The sequence below is a fragment of the Alternaria atra genome (assembly GCF_907166805.1).
Source record: "Alternaria atra isolate CS162 genome assembly, contig: 34, whole genome shotgun sequence".
In the NCBI taxonomy this organism is placed as follows: Eukaryota; Fungi; Ascomycota; class Dothideomycetes; order Pleosporales; family Pleosporaceae; genus Alternaria; species Alternaria atra.
The window spans coordinates 1,272,829-1,289,716 of NW_025091333.1; the positions used below are offsets into that span (position 1 = coordinate 1,272,829).

General features: G+C 50.9%; 4 protein-coding genes across 4 annotated transcripts; 2 read left to right on the forward strand and 2 right to left on the reverse strand.

The window, feature by feature from the left end:
• Nucleotides 1-59: 59 nt before the first annotated feature.
• ALTATR162_LOCUS10872 (uncharacterized protein) lies at nt 60-2,442 on the forward strand (the record flags this gene model as incomplete). The annotated part of the gene is made up of 5 exons (XM_043318512.1): nt 60-277; nt 329-650; nt 704-1,991; nt 2,039-2,165; nt 2,214-2,442. 5 exons carry the CDS (start codon nt 60-62, stop codon nt 2,440-2,442), a joined length of 2,184 nt encoding a protein of 727 aa, XP_043174447.1.
• Nucleotides 2,443-3,562: 1,120 nt separating this feature from the next.
• Nucleotides 3,563-5,833, reverse strand: ALTATR162_LOCUS10873 (uncharacterized protein; the record flags this gene model as incomplete). Its single annotated transcript, XM_043318513.1, has 4 exons — nt 3,563-4,071; nt 4,116-5,320; nt 5,366-5,690; nt 5,758-5,833. The coding sequence occupies 4 exons, from the start codon at nt 5,831-5,833 to the stop codon at nt 3,563-3,565; spliced, it is 2,115 nt and encodes a 704-aa protein (XP_043174448.1).
• A 1,042-nt stretch (nt 5,834-6,875) lies between these two features.
• On the forward strand, nt 6,876-8,987 carry ALTATR162_LOCUS10874 (uncharacterized protein; the record flags this gene model as incomplete). Its single annotated transcript, XM_043318514.1, has 6 exons — nt 6,876-6,962; nt 7,031-7,439; nt 7,493-7,527; nt 7,578-7,887; nt 7,950-8,249; nt 8,299-8,987. 6 exons carry the CDS (start codon nt 6,876-6,878, stop codon nt 8,985-8,987), a joined length of 1,830 nt encoding a protein of 609 aa, XP_043174449.1.
• Nucleotides 8,988-13,338: 4,351 nt separating this feature from the next.
• ALTATR162_LOCUS10875 (uncharacterized protein) lies at nt 13,339-16,176 on the reverse strand (the record flags this gene model as incomplete). The annotated part of the gene is made up of 3 exons (XM_043318515.1): nt 13,339-13,562; nt 13,655-13,904; nt 13,954-16,176. The coding sequence occupies 3 exons, from the start codon at nt 16,174-16,176 to the stop codon at nt 13,339-13,341; spliced, it is 2,697 nt and encodes an 898-aa protein (XP_043174450.1).
• Between the last annotated feature and the right edge of the window lie 712 nt (nt 16,177-16,888).

Below are 16,888 nucleotides of genomic sequence, written 5' to 3' on the forward strand. Positions count from 1 at the left end.
ACCTGCAGAGGCCTGCATGTCAGAATCTCCACACTCGTTTACTTTCGTTCCGATCCAACATGAAGTGGAATTCTTCTCTAACGTTTGGTGCTGCCGTCTTGGCCTCTTGCGCTGTCGCGCAAGATGCTCCGACAAACGATCGTCAACCCACTGTAAGCGCGCCATATGAGAATCCATGGAAGGCACTGTCCGAGGAAGAAGCTGCTAGTGTCAATGAGCTTCTGCAAGAGAGAATGGCCTTGACTGGCAACAACGGATCCAGCCATGATAGCTATGTGTAAGCCTGCCATTTCAAAGTACCACTCGTTGCATACTAACAAGATCTCAGAGTACAGCTTGCCCTTCTCCATCCCAACAAGACCGATACTCTACCCTACCTCGACAGTAATGCCACTGCACCAAAGCGTTATGCGCGAGCGACTGTTCAAAGTGGTACCACCAACTCAACGGAAAAACACTGGCAAGAGTACATGATAGGGCCGCTGCCAGCGACGAATGCCACCCCAGTCGAGCCATTGACTTTTCCATTCCAAAACTCTCAGCCAGGACGGACACCAATGCATCCTATGTACTCACCTAATGAAGCAACAAATTTCTTCACGAGGTTCGCCACAGAGACTGAGGATATCTCAATGCAACTGTTCAATACTGTAAGTGGGAAGACATAGGCAGCGGGTAAAGATAGAAACTTATATGGATCTAGACTTTCCTTACTGGTCGTATTGGTCTCAGATTCGGAAGTCCCTTCTGGGATGAAGAAGGTCGAACGATCTCCTGGGCGGGAGCCTTCACGGATCCGGGCACCAATCTCAGCAGTGTTACAGTAGAGCCACTCGGTTTTGCTGTAAAATTTGATCTGACGGGACAAAATTCGGACGAATGGAAAGCTGTTGGCTGGTACTCGTATGGAGAGTTCTACGACAGTACGGAAGAGTTCCGTGCCGCAATCAGCCACCCCGATTACCAGAAACCACCACCGAATGTACTCGGTAACTGGACATCTACGGACAAGCAGGGAACGCCAATGGAACTGGACGACCAACCACCGCCGGCATCTATCGCCCAGGGAGACCAGCGATTCAAAATTGATGCTAAAGAGGGATACATATCTTGGATGGACTTCACCTTCTACCATGCTGTCTCCCAGGATCTCGGCCTTTCGCTGTTCGATATCAAATTCAAAGGCAGGCGAATCATTTACGAGTTGTCCCTGCAGGAAGCTCTGACATCCTACTCCGGCACTGACCCTTTCCAATCGCAAGCGACGTTTTTCGATACTACGAGTGGTATGGGCTCGACACTACAGCCACTTGTCAAGGGATACGACTGCCCCAGCCATGCTACATACTTACCTGCAACATGGACAGAGGGTGATACAATCAAGACCCAAAAGGACGCTATATGCATATTTGAGTTTGATGCGGGCTACCCAATCCGCCGCCACTCCTTCTCACCATCCGCACCACACACCAGCGTAGCAAAGAACATCCAGTTTACCATGCGTACGGTAGCCACAGTAGGCAACTACGACTTCTTGATCGACTACAGCTTCTTCTACGATGGAGGCATCGAAGTATCCTCTCGCTTCTCTGGATATATCGCCGCTGCCTATTGGGAAGATCAACCGGAGTACGGCTTCCATATCCATGACTTTCTCTCAGGCAGCTCGCACGACCATACTCTCACTTTCAAGGTGGACTTGGATATCAACGGAAGAAAGAACAGTGTGCAGAAACTCAAGTTTGTGCCCACGTCTACAACATATCCTTGGAGTCAAGGCCGCGTATACAACACTTTCAAAGCCGAGCGATCCTGGGTAGACAATGAGAGAGACTCCATGATCAACTGGGAGGAGAACGACAACGCATTGTACGCTGTTGTGAACAGGGATACACCGAACCCATACGGCGAGTACCCAGGTTACAGAATCAAGAGATCTGCTGGTACGATACACCTTACGCAAACTAACTCGACGAACACGGACAAGACGGGTGCCTTCGTAACGCACGATTTTACGTCACACAGCAAAAGGACACAGAGCCGAGGGCTGCGGATGCTTACAACCAGTATTCCAAGGACGATCCATTGGTGGATTTTGCGACATTCTTCGACGATGAAAGTTTGGAGCAGGAAGATTTGTTCGTAACCCCATTCCTCTCCTCCCTGTTAATGCCATGCCTGGTATAATATCACGTCTTACTAACGAGTCACAGAGTACTTTGGTTCAACCTTGGCATGCACCACCTCCCGCACACTGGTGACTTGCCCAACACAATGTTCAGCTCTGCCCATTCGGCCATGCGACTGGAGCCACTCAACTACCTTGTGGGCGATCCATCTGTTTCCAGCAATCAGCAAGTCAGGGTCGAATACGACGCTGAGGGTGCTATTACGAATGTGGATGAGTTTGGCAAGATTTTTGCGAATACAACTTGTGCTTGATTTTCTGTTAGGTGGATGATTGCGTGTTATTAGACTTACACTACTTTGTAAACTGCCAATAATCATTTTTTCTCAAATGTTATTAGATTTTCTCTCTGGTCCTTCATAAGTAATGCTGTTGTTGTCTAAGCAATCTTCAAAGTTTCCAAATGTGGGCTTGTTTGATCTTCTAGCCTTTATTCCTCAGGCCCAATCATGTGCGCATTTCTTCTTGTAACAGGGATTACAATCCTCCACATGAACGCCTCCTCGTGTATGTATATGCAGCAACACCCTGTCGTTGGTAAACTAAGCTGTAGAGCAACTGTGCCGCATCACGCACGGTCTAGGCCTTTGTTTTTACAGCCCTTTGTCCTCAACATTGAGCTGACCTTGTTTCTGAGTGCTACCATGCCAGAGTATAGTTATGGCTCCGCGGATATTACCTCATATGCGCTTTCCTACGTCTGGTTGTCAAGAAGACTGACACGTAACACGTATGCAGCGCATGGACCAGAACGAGGCAGATTCCACACCGACGTTGTACCCAGGTATTATGCACACTTAGATGAGGACAGCCATAATTTGCTGCCACTATGAATCAACGTCGACAGAATGTAAGAAAATAGTAAACAGACAAAGACCGACTTTTCAGACTTCGTACGGATTCCGTAGAGAAGAACACCTGTCAGCCACATCGAAAGTATCTCGACGTCGCCCCAATTGGAACTAAAGAGACGCAGCACGTGACCGTGCTAGCGAGGACGTTGGCGTTGGCTGCCCTGCTACCTTCATCTACGCAAAATGCATCGGAGTAAATAAGTCCATGGAAACTAGTGAGAGCTTTTCGTAAGTTTGGTAGCTATCACTTTCAGCATCTTGGTGCGGTGTTTTCCCTTCGATGGTAGCGGAGCAACTCCACGGAACAAAAGATGAATACCAAGTTTTTATAAACCTACCAGAACCCACCCACACGTGTTGATACGAGGATGATTGCTTCGAGATCATATTCGTCGCACGATTCTTTTACCGAGAATTACGTTTTAGAGCAACTGCCCTTAGAAGAAGCTCGTCAAACAGGTATTGACTTTTCTACTATAGTACAGTACATTCCGCCAATTTCTCTCTCTACGGTATGCGATCATGAAGCCGCACTCAACGGCTTGACATATTGCTTCCATATGTCCAAGAACGCTCTTCTATCCTTCTTGCTCTGAAACTTGATCTCTAGTTCCGCATACCCAAACCGATTCAGATTGGCCGCTCTCGAAGATCCGCTGCCGTTCTCAAATATACTCCTGGACGACCTCAGTGAGCCGTTCGGCGACGCTGAGGCACCACTTTCTGACCGCGCCAATCCCGGTATCTCCATAGAGTCATTGCGTTTTCTTTGGGGGAGAGACAGGTTCGCTGGCTCGGACTCGGACCGTATGGATGACTTGCGGCGTTTGAACAGCTTATCGGTCGCCCAACGAGACGGGTCTTTCGAAAAGACAAGAGTCAGCTTATCGCTATCTTTCTTGTAGACCGAATCCATAAGCCATTCGAACGCGTAGTGCGGCTCTTCGACCCAATGACCTCCCCTTCTAATGCGCTTGTGTAGAATAGCAACACCAGGACCTCGGATGTGACGAGCCCACCATCTACCGGCTGTGTCTCGACGCGCCGCCATAGCCGCAGATTTTTATTACGACATTCAGTCGGATTCTTGTTTGATGATATTGCCAGGATGGGTCGGTCGAATTTGAGCTCAGCAGGGTCGGCACCGTTGTTGGTGTACAACAAGGTTTGGAACTTGTCTGCTGACTCACGACCAACGAATGTGTACTTGATGTCAATATATTGTTTGTATAGTCTTCCAAACGAACTACGTGGAAAGTCGATAGATACTGCACCGTCGATATATGTGGTAGTCAATGGTATCGATGGCCCGGTGGCAGGGAAATGCTGTTCAGTCCAAGTTCGAAGTTTTCCATCTTGGGTAGAGTGATATACTGCTCGTAGTGAGATCCCGGTATCTTCTCGATATCGCCACCTAACCTCGCATTCGTGATTTTCGGGTCCGTACTTCAAAGACTTACGTTCCACCTGCACATTGCGACAGATACGTTTCCAGTCAAGTGCAGCGTCACCTAATGCTATGGTGGCCAGCGATGTGTGTGAAAGGCTGCGTCGCAGATTGGGAGATAAAGCTTTATCTGGGGTAGTACTTGTTGATGACCGTGATGCCGGCGAATAGCATTCGCTACTTCCGGTTGTAGAGATAGAGGGGGTTCGACCAGGATCGAGCAACTTTGACGTTGGTGACTGCGTCCAGTCAACCGAGGCAAAATAATCTGGTGATGATGGCCGTATGCTCAGGCTGGGACGGATGGTGGCTATAGAGTCGTTCATAGGTTCCTGACTAAAGTTCGTGAAGTTACCAGAGTGTTCGGTATCGAGAGTATACGTTCGCAACGGTGCTGGTGGCATATTGCGGACCTTCTGTTTCATCGCGTCGCTCGGGACCAGGTGTGATCGTTTTTCGGCTGTGGTTCGCTTTGCACGATTTTCTTCAATAAATATCGCATCATCAACCTGACGTCTGAGTTGATAAAGTATGGCCGCTGTTTGGACATCCCCACTTGGTGCAGCAGCGGGCGCATCTCCTAGCGATAGGGGCCGTGACAGTCCCGCTTCTTGAGCAATGCGTTCGTCCTCGCTTTGCAACCATCGGTCAAAGATTCTCCATTCGCTAAATAACGGATGCTCGTCGGGAGGCGCAAGCGCCAATGGCGTACGGTTGCTTGAAACTCCGAGAGTGTTAGTAGAGTATGAGCGACCACTTAGGTTTACTGTGCGAGAGGGCGCAGCGTCGAGAAGACGCTGAGTTTGTTTGGTTGCTTCAAGATTCAGCCGTCTAGCAGCGGTCAGCGATAGGATTCTGAGTACGAACAATACTTACAATTGGAGAAATGAGGTGCACATGTTGAGCGCCTGGTAGTGGCCGCTGATCTGTTTCCTCAGTCCATCGATTTCTTTTTCCATCCCGATGTATCGAATTGTAAAGATGAATTTCTTGACAGACATCTTCTTGTCAACGAGATTGTCAGTGTACGGTTCCAGGGTCTTTGCACACTTCTTCAGCGTGTTTTCGAAGTCTTTGACGGGAAATGGCATTGGTTGGCCATATTGTTTCATCAACTCGCCCAGCTGTTCGAGACAGCCATGAAAAGTGGTGAACTCTTTTACAAGCCCACTAACTTGAGCTTCTGAGTTCTCATTGGCATCTGAGTATAATGATTAGCAAGCCGATCCCTGGCAAATACTGATGCAGGGTAGTAGCTGGTAACACACCTTTGAAGGCAAGGTATACACGAGTCGAGATCTCCAATAGCTTCAGCACATCGGACGGACTACATCCAAAAGACATATTGGTAGGCTTGCGCCGCGCTCAAGCGCAACACAGGACGTGTAAAAACTGCTCATGCGTTGTGGAACTGCTGGTACACAGTAGGGACAACAACCATCCGAGCTCCAAGCTCTTAAGAGAAGCATGAGAAGTTGTAGTAAGGGTCGTCTGAGCCTACACCCAGCTTCTCAACACGCGCATGAATGGACTAACCTAAAGGTAGACCGCGGCGGCATCTGGGGTGGCTTAGCATATTGTCTGACGTCCTGCTATGGCCCAGGCACGTAAATCTGTCGAGCCTTCTAACATCGGAAGCACTATACACAGCTGTGAGCTTATCCAAAGGAGGCATAAACTTCGTGTTCGTGCATGTGGCGGCATCAGGATGGTACACCGAATCTAGTATGGCGGCTTTTGACGTTCAATGAGGTTGCGAAGATCACCACGTGGGGAAGCGAACGGCCATCGTCGACTACCAGACGCCCAGATTACCCAGCCATTATGATCCAACAACACGTGGCTTTCGATTGAACTCTTGGACAATATTATGATCCCATCTTACAGACACTCAGAGAAGTCCAGAGCTCACACCTTTCGCTTGCGTCGTGTGCTTCTTGCTGCGCTGGCGCCCGTCCCAAACGCGAACAACTAAAGATGGTATCCAGCATCTAGCTATCTGTAGTGATCCCAGATAATCAGCAAGATTGAAAGATCAGGGCCGTGGCACGTGTTTCCTGCAGCAATGAACGCCACCGAGTCTGACTTCGGCGAAGAAAACAAGATTGGATACGACGAAGGAGAACCCATGAGTAGCGCCAGTACCAATGCACACCTTTTTGTTGACCGGTTTGCCTTGTTGCCTCGGGCTGTGCATATTTCTCTGAGAGTGGCTTCGGTAATGCGCATGATAGTGGAGGCTGAAGCTTCATACATTCGCAATATGAACAATGCTGTCCCGAGAGGGTTCTGCACGACAGACAACGCGATACAAACAGATTTGCCAAAGCACACGCGCTTGAGTACGATTACCCTTTCATAAAGTGCTATCAGCATTAACGCGACGATGGGTCTTCGTAACTGGATTACGCGGCCAATTAAAGGCCACCATATCGGTGTAGAGGATCTGACAGCAGGCGGGAGCGGCATTCCTGTAGGTAAACTCCATTTCATTCGCAATGATCCTACTGCCTGCGAGTGTGTTGCTAACCCTAGCGATAGGAGATAAGGCGTCGGCGATGGACGCTCGCAACAATTGATTCAGCACCCTTCCAGGTCTGGGTAGTAGTAGTCGCTGGCATCGGCTTCCTAACAGATGCATTCGGCCTTTTTGCCTTGAATGTCGTCACCCCTATGTTGGGATATGTCTACTGGCCTAATCACGAAGAAGCCGGTATACCCTCGGTACCGTCCTCTGTCAAGACGGCCATGATGTGTTCAACACTTGCGGGCACAATGGTCGGCCAGATAGGATTCGGCTTCGCAGCAGATGTTCTGGGCCGACGTAAGATGTATGGGCTCGAGTTGGTGATCATTATCGTTGGTACGATGTTACTACTGATGAGTTCGAACGGGGAAAAGAATAGTATGGCGATTGGAGGATGGCTAATCACCTGGCGCGCGATCATGGGTAAGGAGGTGTGACCCGGATGTTGAGACTGTAATAGCACTGACATTGTAAAGGCATCGGTATTGGGGCTGACTACCCTTTGAGTGCTGTAGGTGTCAATATCGAACGTGATCATACCCATGCTAACCGTAGGAGTAGGTCATCACTGCGGAGTTCGCACCTCGCAAACATCGTGCGCGAATGCTGAGCTGGGTTTTCTTCGCTCAACCTGTTGGACAACTGCTCGCCAATGTTCTGTCGCTTGCTGCAGTGGAGGCGTACAAGCCCTGGGTTGAGAAGAATGCACAGTCTTGTCGACCTGACGATCTGGAGTGTTTCCGAGCTATCGATCGACTCTGGAGGCTTGTAGTCGGGATCGGCATCGTGCCGGCTCTCATTGCTCTCGTCTTTCGATTTACAATCCCAGAGAGCCCAAGATATACATTGGACATCTTACAAAACACGAAAGGTACCCTCGAGGACACTGCGAACTTTTTGGCGCGCCCGAAACGAATCCCGAACATGGGGAAGTCGAGTTGCTGAATGTGCCCGCCACACCGCAAATTCGAAGGCCTGTTTCGAGGCACTCGACGAACTCTTCGGTGATTGCGCCCGACGAGGAGATCGAGAGCGATAGTGAATCTGAGCACCGACTCAGTAACGTGCATCTTCGCCCCACCGCAGCACCGCAGGCTCAGCTTCCTCCGGGAGACCCAGAGTTCGCTCCTCCGCTCGCCTCGTGGATCGATGCAAAACAATTCTTCATAGTCGAGAAGAATTGGCAGTACCTTCTAGGAACATCATTGGCCTGGCTGTTTCTCGATTTCGCATGTAGGTAGACTATTAAGCCGTTGCGGCAGACCTACTGACTTTGAAACAGTCTACGGGCTAGGCCTATCCTCACCAGAGATCGTCAGCCACATCTGGCAGGGTGATGTCAAAAGCGAGTTATCAGTGTACCAGACACTGAGTGATAACAGCAAACATACCCTAGTAATGGTCTCCATAGGGACAGTTGTCGGTGGTCTGCTGATGGTCAAGATCGTCAAGTATGTGTCGCCGAAAGTGATCCAATTCTGGGGTTTCCTGGTTCTATTCGTACTCTTCATCGTAACCGGGAGTGCCTGGACAAACTTGCTCGACAGCAGTCGATCAGGACTGATCGTACTGTATGTGATCAGTCACATCGCGTTCAATCTTGGACCGAATGTGACGACATTCATAATACCTGCTGAGATCTTCCCCACAAGATACCGGTGTACCTGCCATGGGATAGCTGCTGCTAGCGGCAAACTCGGCTCTTGGGTGGTGCAGATCTTCCTGGCATATGCATTTCAATCCGACAAGTCCAAGCCCCAGGATGACTTCGAATGGGAACGCCAGAATTTCGGGCATATCCTGCAAGTCATGAGCGCTTTCATGGTAGCAGGAGCCGTGACCACGTATTTCTTGGTCCCAGAGACGAGGGATCACGATAATAAGAGTCGAACACTAGAGGTTTTGGCGTGCGGCAAGAAGGTCATCGACGAGCTGAACCGTCAGCGAAGGAAGGAAGATGAAGAGGACTGAATCTTTAATGCGTTCCATAACGCGAAGGTCTTTTGAATCAATATCCGTTTCGAGTTTGATCGCGTTAGTGCGAACGTGTTGACAACATGGCGGACGCAGCCGTAATTTACGAGTGAGCAATATGAATGCCAGCAAAAAAAGAAGCAACGCGAATAATTATGACTAGATGGCACACCTCGTGGTTCGTGTTGAACTTCCGCGATCAGTCGTCCAGCCACCTGGACATCATTGCGGACTGCCCACCGAAGTATGACGTAGCACTTTGAGACACTAATCCCGTTTGGTACTAGATGATCCTTCCTCCGACCAACACTCTTCCGAGTTCTCACATTTCCACAGCTCTAGGCACACGAGGACAGTAGACATAATTGTGGTTCAAAGAACTTTAAGCAGAATAACAAAGACTAGCAGACATCTCTCAAACAGTCACCTTGTCAGGACCGCGCTTACTTTAACGGGGGGGACGGTAGGTCAGAGCAGCTCCGTTACTCCATAAGCCCTAGATAGTTACTAATATAGAGCAGACTCTGCCGTGTTAAATGAATGCTATATCAAGTGTCTGATCAATATTCATATCTTTGCTTTGTGCTGTGTTGTTTTCTAAATCTATTGTGTCCTACGATCTTTGCATACCCAATAAACAACGTAGTTCAATAAGTTTACTCAGGTAACCCACGAGCGTGATCTTGGTCGGTCATATCTAACTAATGAACAGGGCCTATATGTTCATAGTGTGTCATTTTGCATAGATAAGTACCCTGTAAGTTTAACTTTACATAAGTGTAGCGCGTCTAAGATCTCGCGCGTCTTTAGCACTATTGTTGCTCGTTCGTCTGCAGAATGTACATGATGGATTAGCAAGCAAGGATGATCTTGTCACTCTCAGTGCCTCACTAACAACAAATCGCTCGAGGCTCATAGCCTGCGCTGCGGAGTTGCAAGGCGTTTGTGCTTGCTCTTGAGCAAAGCTTGTATAGCGATATACATATCCTGTAACGAGACTGGCCCACCATAATATTCAAGACCACTTAGTGTATCCGCTGCACCCAACGCTGCTCCAGCCAATGCCTCATTCTTCCAACCGGGAAGTCTTTCGTTTCAAACGCTCTGGGCAGTACTCAGGGCATTGCTCGTGTTCGAAGCAGTGCTGCCCACCCGATCCTGGTAGGTCTGCGTGGGGACAATAGTTGTGTTGAATCCCTCTCTTATCCGTACTACAACCGCAACACCGCGATCTTAACAGGTTCACTCGATATGAATCAAGCACCAGATGGGTTGGTCGATAACAGTGAGAATGTCCGCAAAGATGCGACACTTCGTATTGCTGACGCACATCTCCCACAATGGTAGTGAACTTCAACGCGTATCTAAAGCCCATCACATTCATGGCAGCGTGGGTGTATAGTATTTCCCCTTCTAACTGTTGATTCAGATTCTTCCGATTGATGCAATGCAACCGGTAGGGGTTTAAGGCACTTCCAAATGGATATCTCCAACTCGTTGTTCCTAGACCTACCCAACAACCATGAGGACCCACGACTTCGGTGTCATGGAGAAGCACACGCCAGCACTCTTCATCTCCGATCTGCCGCGAGAATCGGAATCTTGCTGAACCTAGCCGATATCTGTGACGATCGACTAGTTGCTGGTACTTGGGTGACGGTGGAATCATAAGTTGCTCTTCCAACTTTCGATCAGGGAGTGCAATGACCTTCCGGGGAATACGAGCTTCGATCGTCCGCTGGACATGGCGTGTAGGAGACTTGTGGGGTATTGACACGTTTTCCGCGGTAGACTCCTTGGCCTGTCGCTCATCGCGTCTGTTTCGAAGGCCTTGGGCGGAACTGATTCTATTGTGAGGCTTCAAGCCGGCATGAAGCCGGGTATGATCTATCGCATTTGGCCTTGGTCTAGAGCCGATGTTCGGAGCCGTCATTTGTAGAAGCAGAATGTTGTCCAAGAGTAAGAGAGTATGACTTGAGTGCTCAGAGGATACTAGATGTGTTGTATACTGGTTGTACTAATATATATACGACTTAAAGGTTGTCGACCAAGTTGTCAAGCATAGACGAAGTCGTCCCCGGGAAAAGGATGAAACTACGTGTATACATAAGAGTAGGCTATGTGCGGGTTGCGACATCACGTATGGTAGGTTCGAGACAATGATCGCTCTGGTGTCACCACATGGAGTAGCCGGCCGCAAGATCCATCTGAGATGGTCGGGTTGCTCCGCTGAGATCGATACGACAAACAACTTCACGACGGGGTTCACGAACAGACAAACTGCAGGACTGCAGCAATTCAGTGAAGCTATAGCTCGCCATTTCGTGGATAGTGAACTGGCATGATTGCCTGCTAGCCATTTTCATTTGACCGGCACCAATCGTCATGTTCTCACGTCGTTGCAAGCATGGTGTTGCAATAGTAACGACAAATCGCTTCTTGCTCAATCGTCACAACGACATGGCGACCATCCATCCAGTGACGAACCCGACCCACGGTAACATCAAAGCTCCGATCGCCGTGCTAGCTGCTCTTGACTCTGTATCCTGGCGAGGTGCAGACTGTACATTCTCCACAAATTGTCCAATCACATTTCCCCGAGGCCAATACTCGCAAACAACGAACCACCCCGGAGCATTGCCCTCACCGCCGCTCGTACCACCATTACATTCTTTGCGGCCGCATCCCATTGAGGTAGTTGATTTCCATACGAGTTGAGTGAAGTGGCCAGTCTCCTCGCTTAGTAGTGTTGGTAAGTATACATGTACATCTGATGAATGAAGAGTCGAACAAACCTAAACTCTCCTGCCTTGAAATCATACTTCGTACTCTCATTTGCCCACGCCGTAACAGTGACCTCTCCGCTGCTATATCCTGAACCGAGGTTCTCACCATACGGACCACCCTGCATTGTCTCTAGTATTAGCGCAGTCGATATGTCATTGCAGGTTAGGAGCCGCGGATCTTCCCGCAATCCATGCATACACCCGCTTCAGTCGCGAGATATCGAGTTTGTCTGTCAACAGCGCGGGCTGAATGGGGAGCAAGAAGTGACCTCGAGATCTGCGAGGTGAAACTTACGCTATGCTCGAATTCGCAGCCCTCGGCCAAATCCTGCGCGTAGTCGGCCAGCGTCGTGTTCCACTCAAGCTTTGATGCATTGTGATGCACGCGGTACTCATTCGTGACATTCAACAAGCCGTCACGAAAAGAGCTGTCATTTGTGTATGATGTTGCCGTTGCGTCGTCAGCGACTGCCAGCACTGTCATGAGGAGGGAGACGAGTATGCAAAGTAAAGGGTTTGATTTTGATTCCCGCATAATGGGCCAATCGAAAGCGAAAGGTGTGGAATGCCTGATAGAAGATACAAACTTCGAGCGTAGGATTTACCAAATGACTCTTTTGACCTGGTGAGAAGCAGAACATATACATATACAATGAGGAGTCGATAGTAACTCCGTGGCAAGCGAAAGCCGAAATACCGGTTTTTGTGTAATTGCGCGAGCTGGAACTCAAGACAACGGGCATCGTGTTGTTCCTTGGATGGGACGCAAAGGTAATGACGTAGGTGGTGTTGGGGAGCTTAGCGACAACCTCCTTGTTTAAATTCTTATTGCTGGCTCTATCTGCCTACTACAGCAAATAACCTAGAAGTTTACAATGCTGTTGATTTCTATAAATTCGCTGGTTACATGCTAATGTCGACTGTAATAGAAGTGCCGCACCTGTTTAGTTATTTCCTTGTATGAGGTGATAGAGTATATATGGTGGCTGGGTAAGGAGGGATCGGTGTTTTTGGAAATGAGGCTTATTTCTCAATCAACGTAGAACATGATTTCAACAAATTTTCTTATAAATTTTCAGAATCGTTACTCATATTATCATCAGCTTCCATCGGTCTAGACACACGATTGTATCATAAGTCCGTCACCCGTGCGTTCACTGACCATTCCAGCCATACAGTTCAATCAAAATCAAGTGCAACGCCTACGCCAAAGCAGAAGGGGTAGTCCAGAGGCCAAAGCGACACGCAATACGAAACGTACGACGCTAAAACGACCATGGTATCTGAACTTTTCCTTGCAATCCAAAACAAAAAGCCCCGAATCGATGACTGGCAAGTGACAGAGCATCAGGGCGCGCATTGCGACCCCGCAACAGCATCAGGCATATCTTGCAAAGAAAGAAGCATAGAGAAAGCGCTCCTGCGACCAATCGAAGAGCGCTGCATCGGGAGCGGCACGGCTATACAAAAACGTGAAGGAGTCTACTAACAGCACTGAAACTTGACTCAACAACAGACTCGAAAGATCCAGTCGACCTCTTCCGGTTCGTTGGCTATCAAGCCTATTTCTTCTTCTTGACGGATTCTTTACGAGCAGTGGTACCGGCAGCCCATCTGAAGAATGGTGATGGTGTGGGCTTCTTGCGAGAACTTCCCGAGCTGCCACCACCGCTGGGCATGACGACGACTGCAGGAGGGGGAGGAAGCGGGCCACCAGCGGGATGCCCAGGGGGCGGTGGTGGGGGTGGGGGAGCCATTCCTGCAGCACCCGGAGGGGCAGGAGGCACTTGCACAACATGTGCGTGGGAGAAGGATTCACGCTTCCTGCTCTTGTCCCTTTTGCCTTTTCCTTTGAGCGGAAGGTGGCTTGACATGAACATTTGCGCATCTGGTGGAGGGGTGGTGGTGGAGGGAATACCTCCTTGGGCGGCTCCGGTGGGGGTGGTGGAGGTTCGGGCATTGGCCACATGTGCATAGTAATGGCCCAATCGGGCTGAATCATGGTTTCCCAGACCTGAGGCAGGATGATCTCGCCATCCGGTCCAACGAGATCGTAGTGGCCTTCATGCACGTGAGGACCAATCACATCAACATGCAGAAAAGCTTGCTTGATTAGTTCTTCCATACCCTGATTGAATGTTAGCGCAGAAGTGGAGTTTATCGTCCAGAGGACTCACCTTCCATGTTTTGCACAGATCCCATGGGAAACTGAACTTGCGGCCAACGGCATCCTTGAACTTGATCGGGGCTTTTGGAGCGTCGGAGGGTTTCAGCTTCGCCGCCTCTTCTTCAGCGGCCTTCTTTCCCTTCTCCAGCTCATCTGCTGCAGCCTTGGCCTCTGCCAGAGCCTTTTCATGCGCCTTCTTAGTCTCTTCAGCTTCTGCGGCCGCTTTCTTCTCAGCCTCTTCAGTTGCCTTTTTCGCTGCTTCGACTAGTAATGCGGCCTTTTCTGCTGCGGCCTTCTTTTCTTCTGCAATCTTGGTTGCCTCCGCATCTGCAGCTGCCTTCTCGGCTGCACGAGCTGCGTCTGCGGCTGCCTCACGCTTGAGTTGTTCATCTTTCTGGGCAAGGATGAGGCTCTCGAGCTTGGCGAGCTTGTCCTCATCACCTCTTTTCTTTGCCTCAGCAGCTTCTTGAGCAGCCTTCTCAGCAGCCTCTTTCTTAGCCTTTTCCTTCTCTATCTTGGCCTCCTGTTGAGAAATGAGCAGACTTTCAAGACGATCAAACTTGGCTAATTCGGCGTCCCTTCTCGCCTTTTCTGCCGCCTTTCTCTCTTCCTCCTCCTTGCCCAGCAGGAGCTTCTCGAGCTTGGAGAGCATGCCCTCTTCTTTTGGATCGGGTTGCGGAGGCTGCGGAGGCGGGGGCGGAGGGGAAGGCATCATAGACATGGGGTGCATTTGTTGCATTAGTTGCTGTTGCATCGGCTGCTGCATCAGTTGCTGTTGCATTGGCTGTTGCATTGGCTGTTGCATAAGCTGCTGTTGTATCTGCTGTTGTTGCATAAGCTGCAGTTGCATCTGGTCAGCCGGGGTTTGGGCCGGCTGAGGCTGAGGCGGCGGTGCGGGTGGAGCAGGTGGAGCAGGTGTAGCAGGTGGGTGATGTTCTTCTTCAGGCTGAGGTTTTGGCTTCGGGGTATGGCGCTTCGAGGGAGGGTGTTGTGGAGGTGGGGAGGGCTGCTGTGGATGCTGTGGATGCCCGTAAGGTGGATACATGTGCTGCGGTGGCACGCCATAGGGCGAAGCGCCGTACGGTGGGTAGTAGCCCATTTGCGAGTAGGGCATTATATCTCCAGGGGCTCCTGGGGGTGCCGGCGGCATAGAGTTACGATGACCTCTGCGTGCTTGTCGTGGATCCTGGTGACGCGGATCTTGATGGCGTGGGTCTTGATGGCGCGGATCTTGGTAATCGGGAAAGTAGCCGCCGCGTGGATCGCCAGCAGAAGGGGGCCCTTGAGTAAAGGGATTCTGCCCATTAGGGGCAAAGGGGTTCTGAGCGTAGGCGGAGTGTGCCTCGTGGCCGAAAGGCACCAGTTGACCTGCAGGCGATTGTGCGCCGCCTGGGAAGCCGCCGTACGGGAAGCGTGGATCCGACATCAAGCTGGGGGCGTAGCCATTCGGAGCATGTTGGGGTATGTGGCCCCAACCAGCACTGGGATGGCCGGGAGGGTGGCCAGGGTGAGGGGGGTATGGGTAGTCGTCGTCATCCTCGACATCGAGAGCGTCCTGATGATGGACGGACTGGGGCCTTGCCCGCCTCGGCCTGTGTGCGCGATCCAGTTTGCTGTGGCTGCGGCTACGGCTACGGCTGTGACTCTCGTGGCGCGAGGGAGGATCTGGTACAGGCGCTGCGTGGCGCGAAGAGGCTCGATCTCGGTGCGAGGCTTTGGTACGTGGTCCTCGTGAAGGTGGAGGAGCTACTGCAGGTGGGAGAATGGCGTGGCGTGCAACAGCGTGGCGTGAGACAGCGTGCTGTGGCGCAGAGTGATGTTTGACGACTCGTGGACGGGAAGCCGAGTCGGAGGGGTTGATTTCGTCGATATAGTCCCACGAGCCTTCGTCTTCCTCTTCGCTCTCGTCGTCGTCGTCGTCGTCTTCGTCTTCTTCGCCTTCTTCGTCTTCCTCGTCGTCTTCTGAGCCTGTCACCTCAGAGGTGCTGTATTCGTCCTCGCTGGCTGAGACTACCTGGATGCCGGCCGAATCCTCGTCGGTAAAGTCGTCTTCGTCTTCGAAGGCGCCCGTGTGGTTATTGACTGTGATTCCCTTCCGGAGTCTGATGGCCACGTTAGTGTCACCCTTGACATGATAGCGGCGCTGGGGAGGAGAAATGGAGACGCTCGACGGCGCAGTGCTGTGTGTTGCGCGCGACTTGACAGAGCGCCGCGACGACGCAGCATGGGGCATGGCGCGACGATGGGGGAGATGGGCTATGACTAACGGCATGAGGCTGGTGGTGCTGACGGAACCGCACTCGAGCCTCCTTCTACCAGAGAATGGCCGAGTCCAGGGTTCCCAAGTGCGTGAGCAAGGAGCGATGCGGCGTCGGCGATGGGAGGGTTGAAGGTGGAGCACAGGAGGGGCTGGATGTGCGGGCGAGAAGATGTCAGGAGAACGCGGGGCAGATAGATGATGCGTTGCCCTTCAGCAGAAAGACGGTACGCTACAAGGAGTGGCGTGTTGGTAAACAACCTCTACAACGACAACAGACGTTGCGTGCGGCCGGCAGACTGCGGTCAGGCGGGACAGTCGGGCGACGTCTTGGGGGAGGGCAAGAGAGCAAAGAAAGCGTCTACTGTGGAAGCCAAAACAGTTTGGTCGCGACTAGGCGGCAGTGCTGTGCTTCGGCCCTGTCTTTTCCAACGCCAAATCGATATAGTGGGAATCTGTGTCAAGGCCTGCGCCCAACTCTCCGAATTAGATAATAATGCGTAGGAAACGATTGTGCTGGCCCGGACATAGTCTGGCTGAAGCGAGGGTGAATATTGGTACTGGCCGACGCAGGTCAATAACGACGACAGCGATGGTATGGCTGCAATGTGGGAGTTCTACTGCACCTGCACCGCCCATTGCCATTGCTATTAACTTGACCTCATCATCCTGCCGTAGTACTGGCATT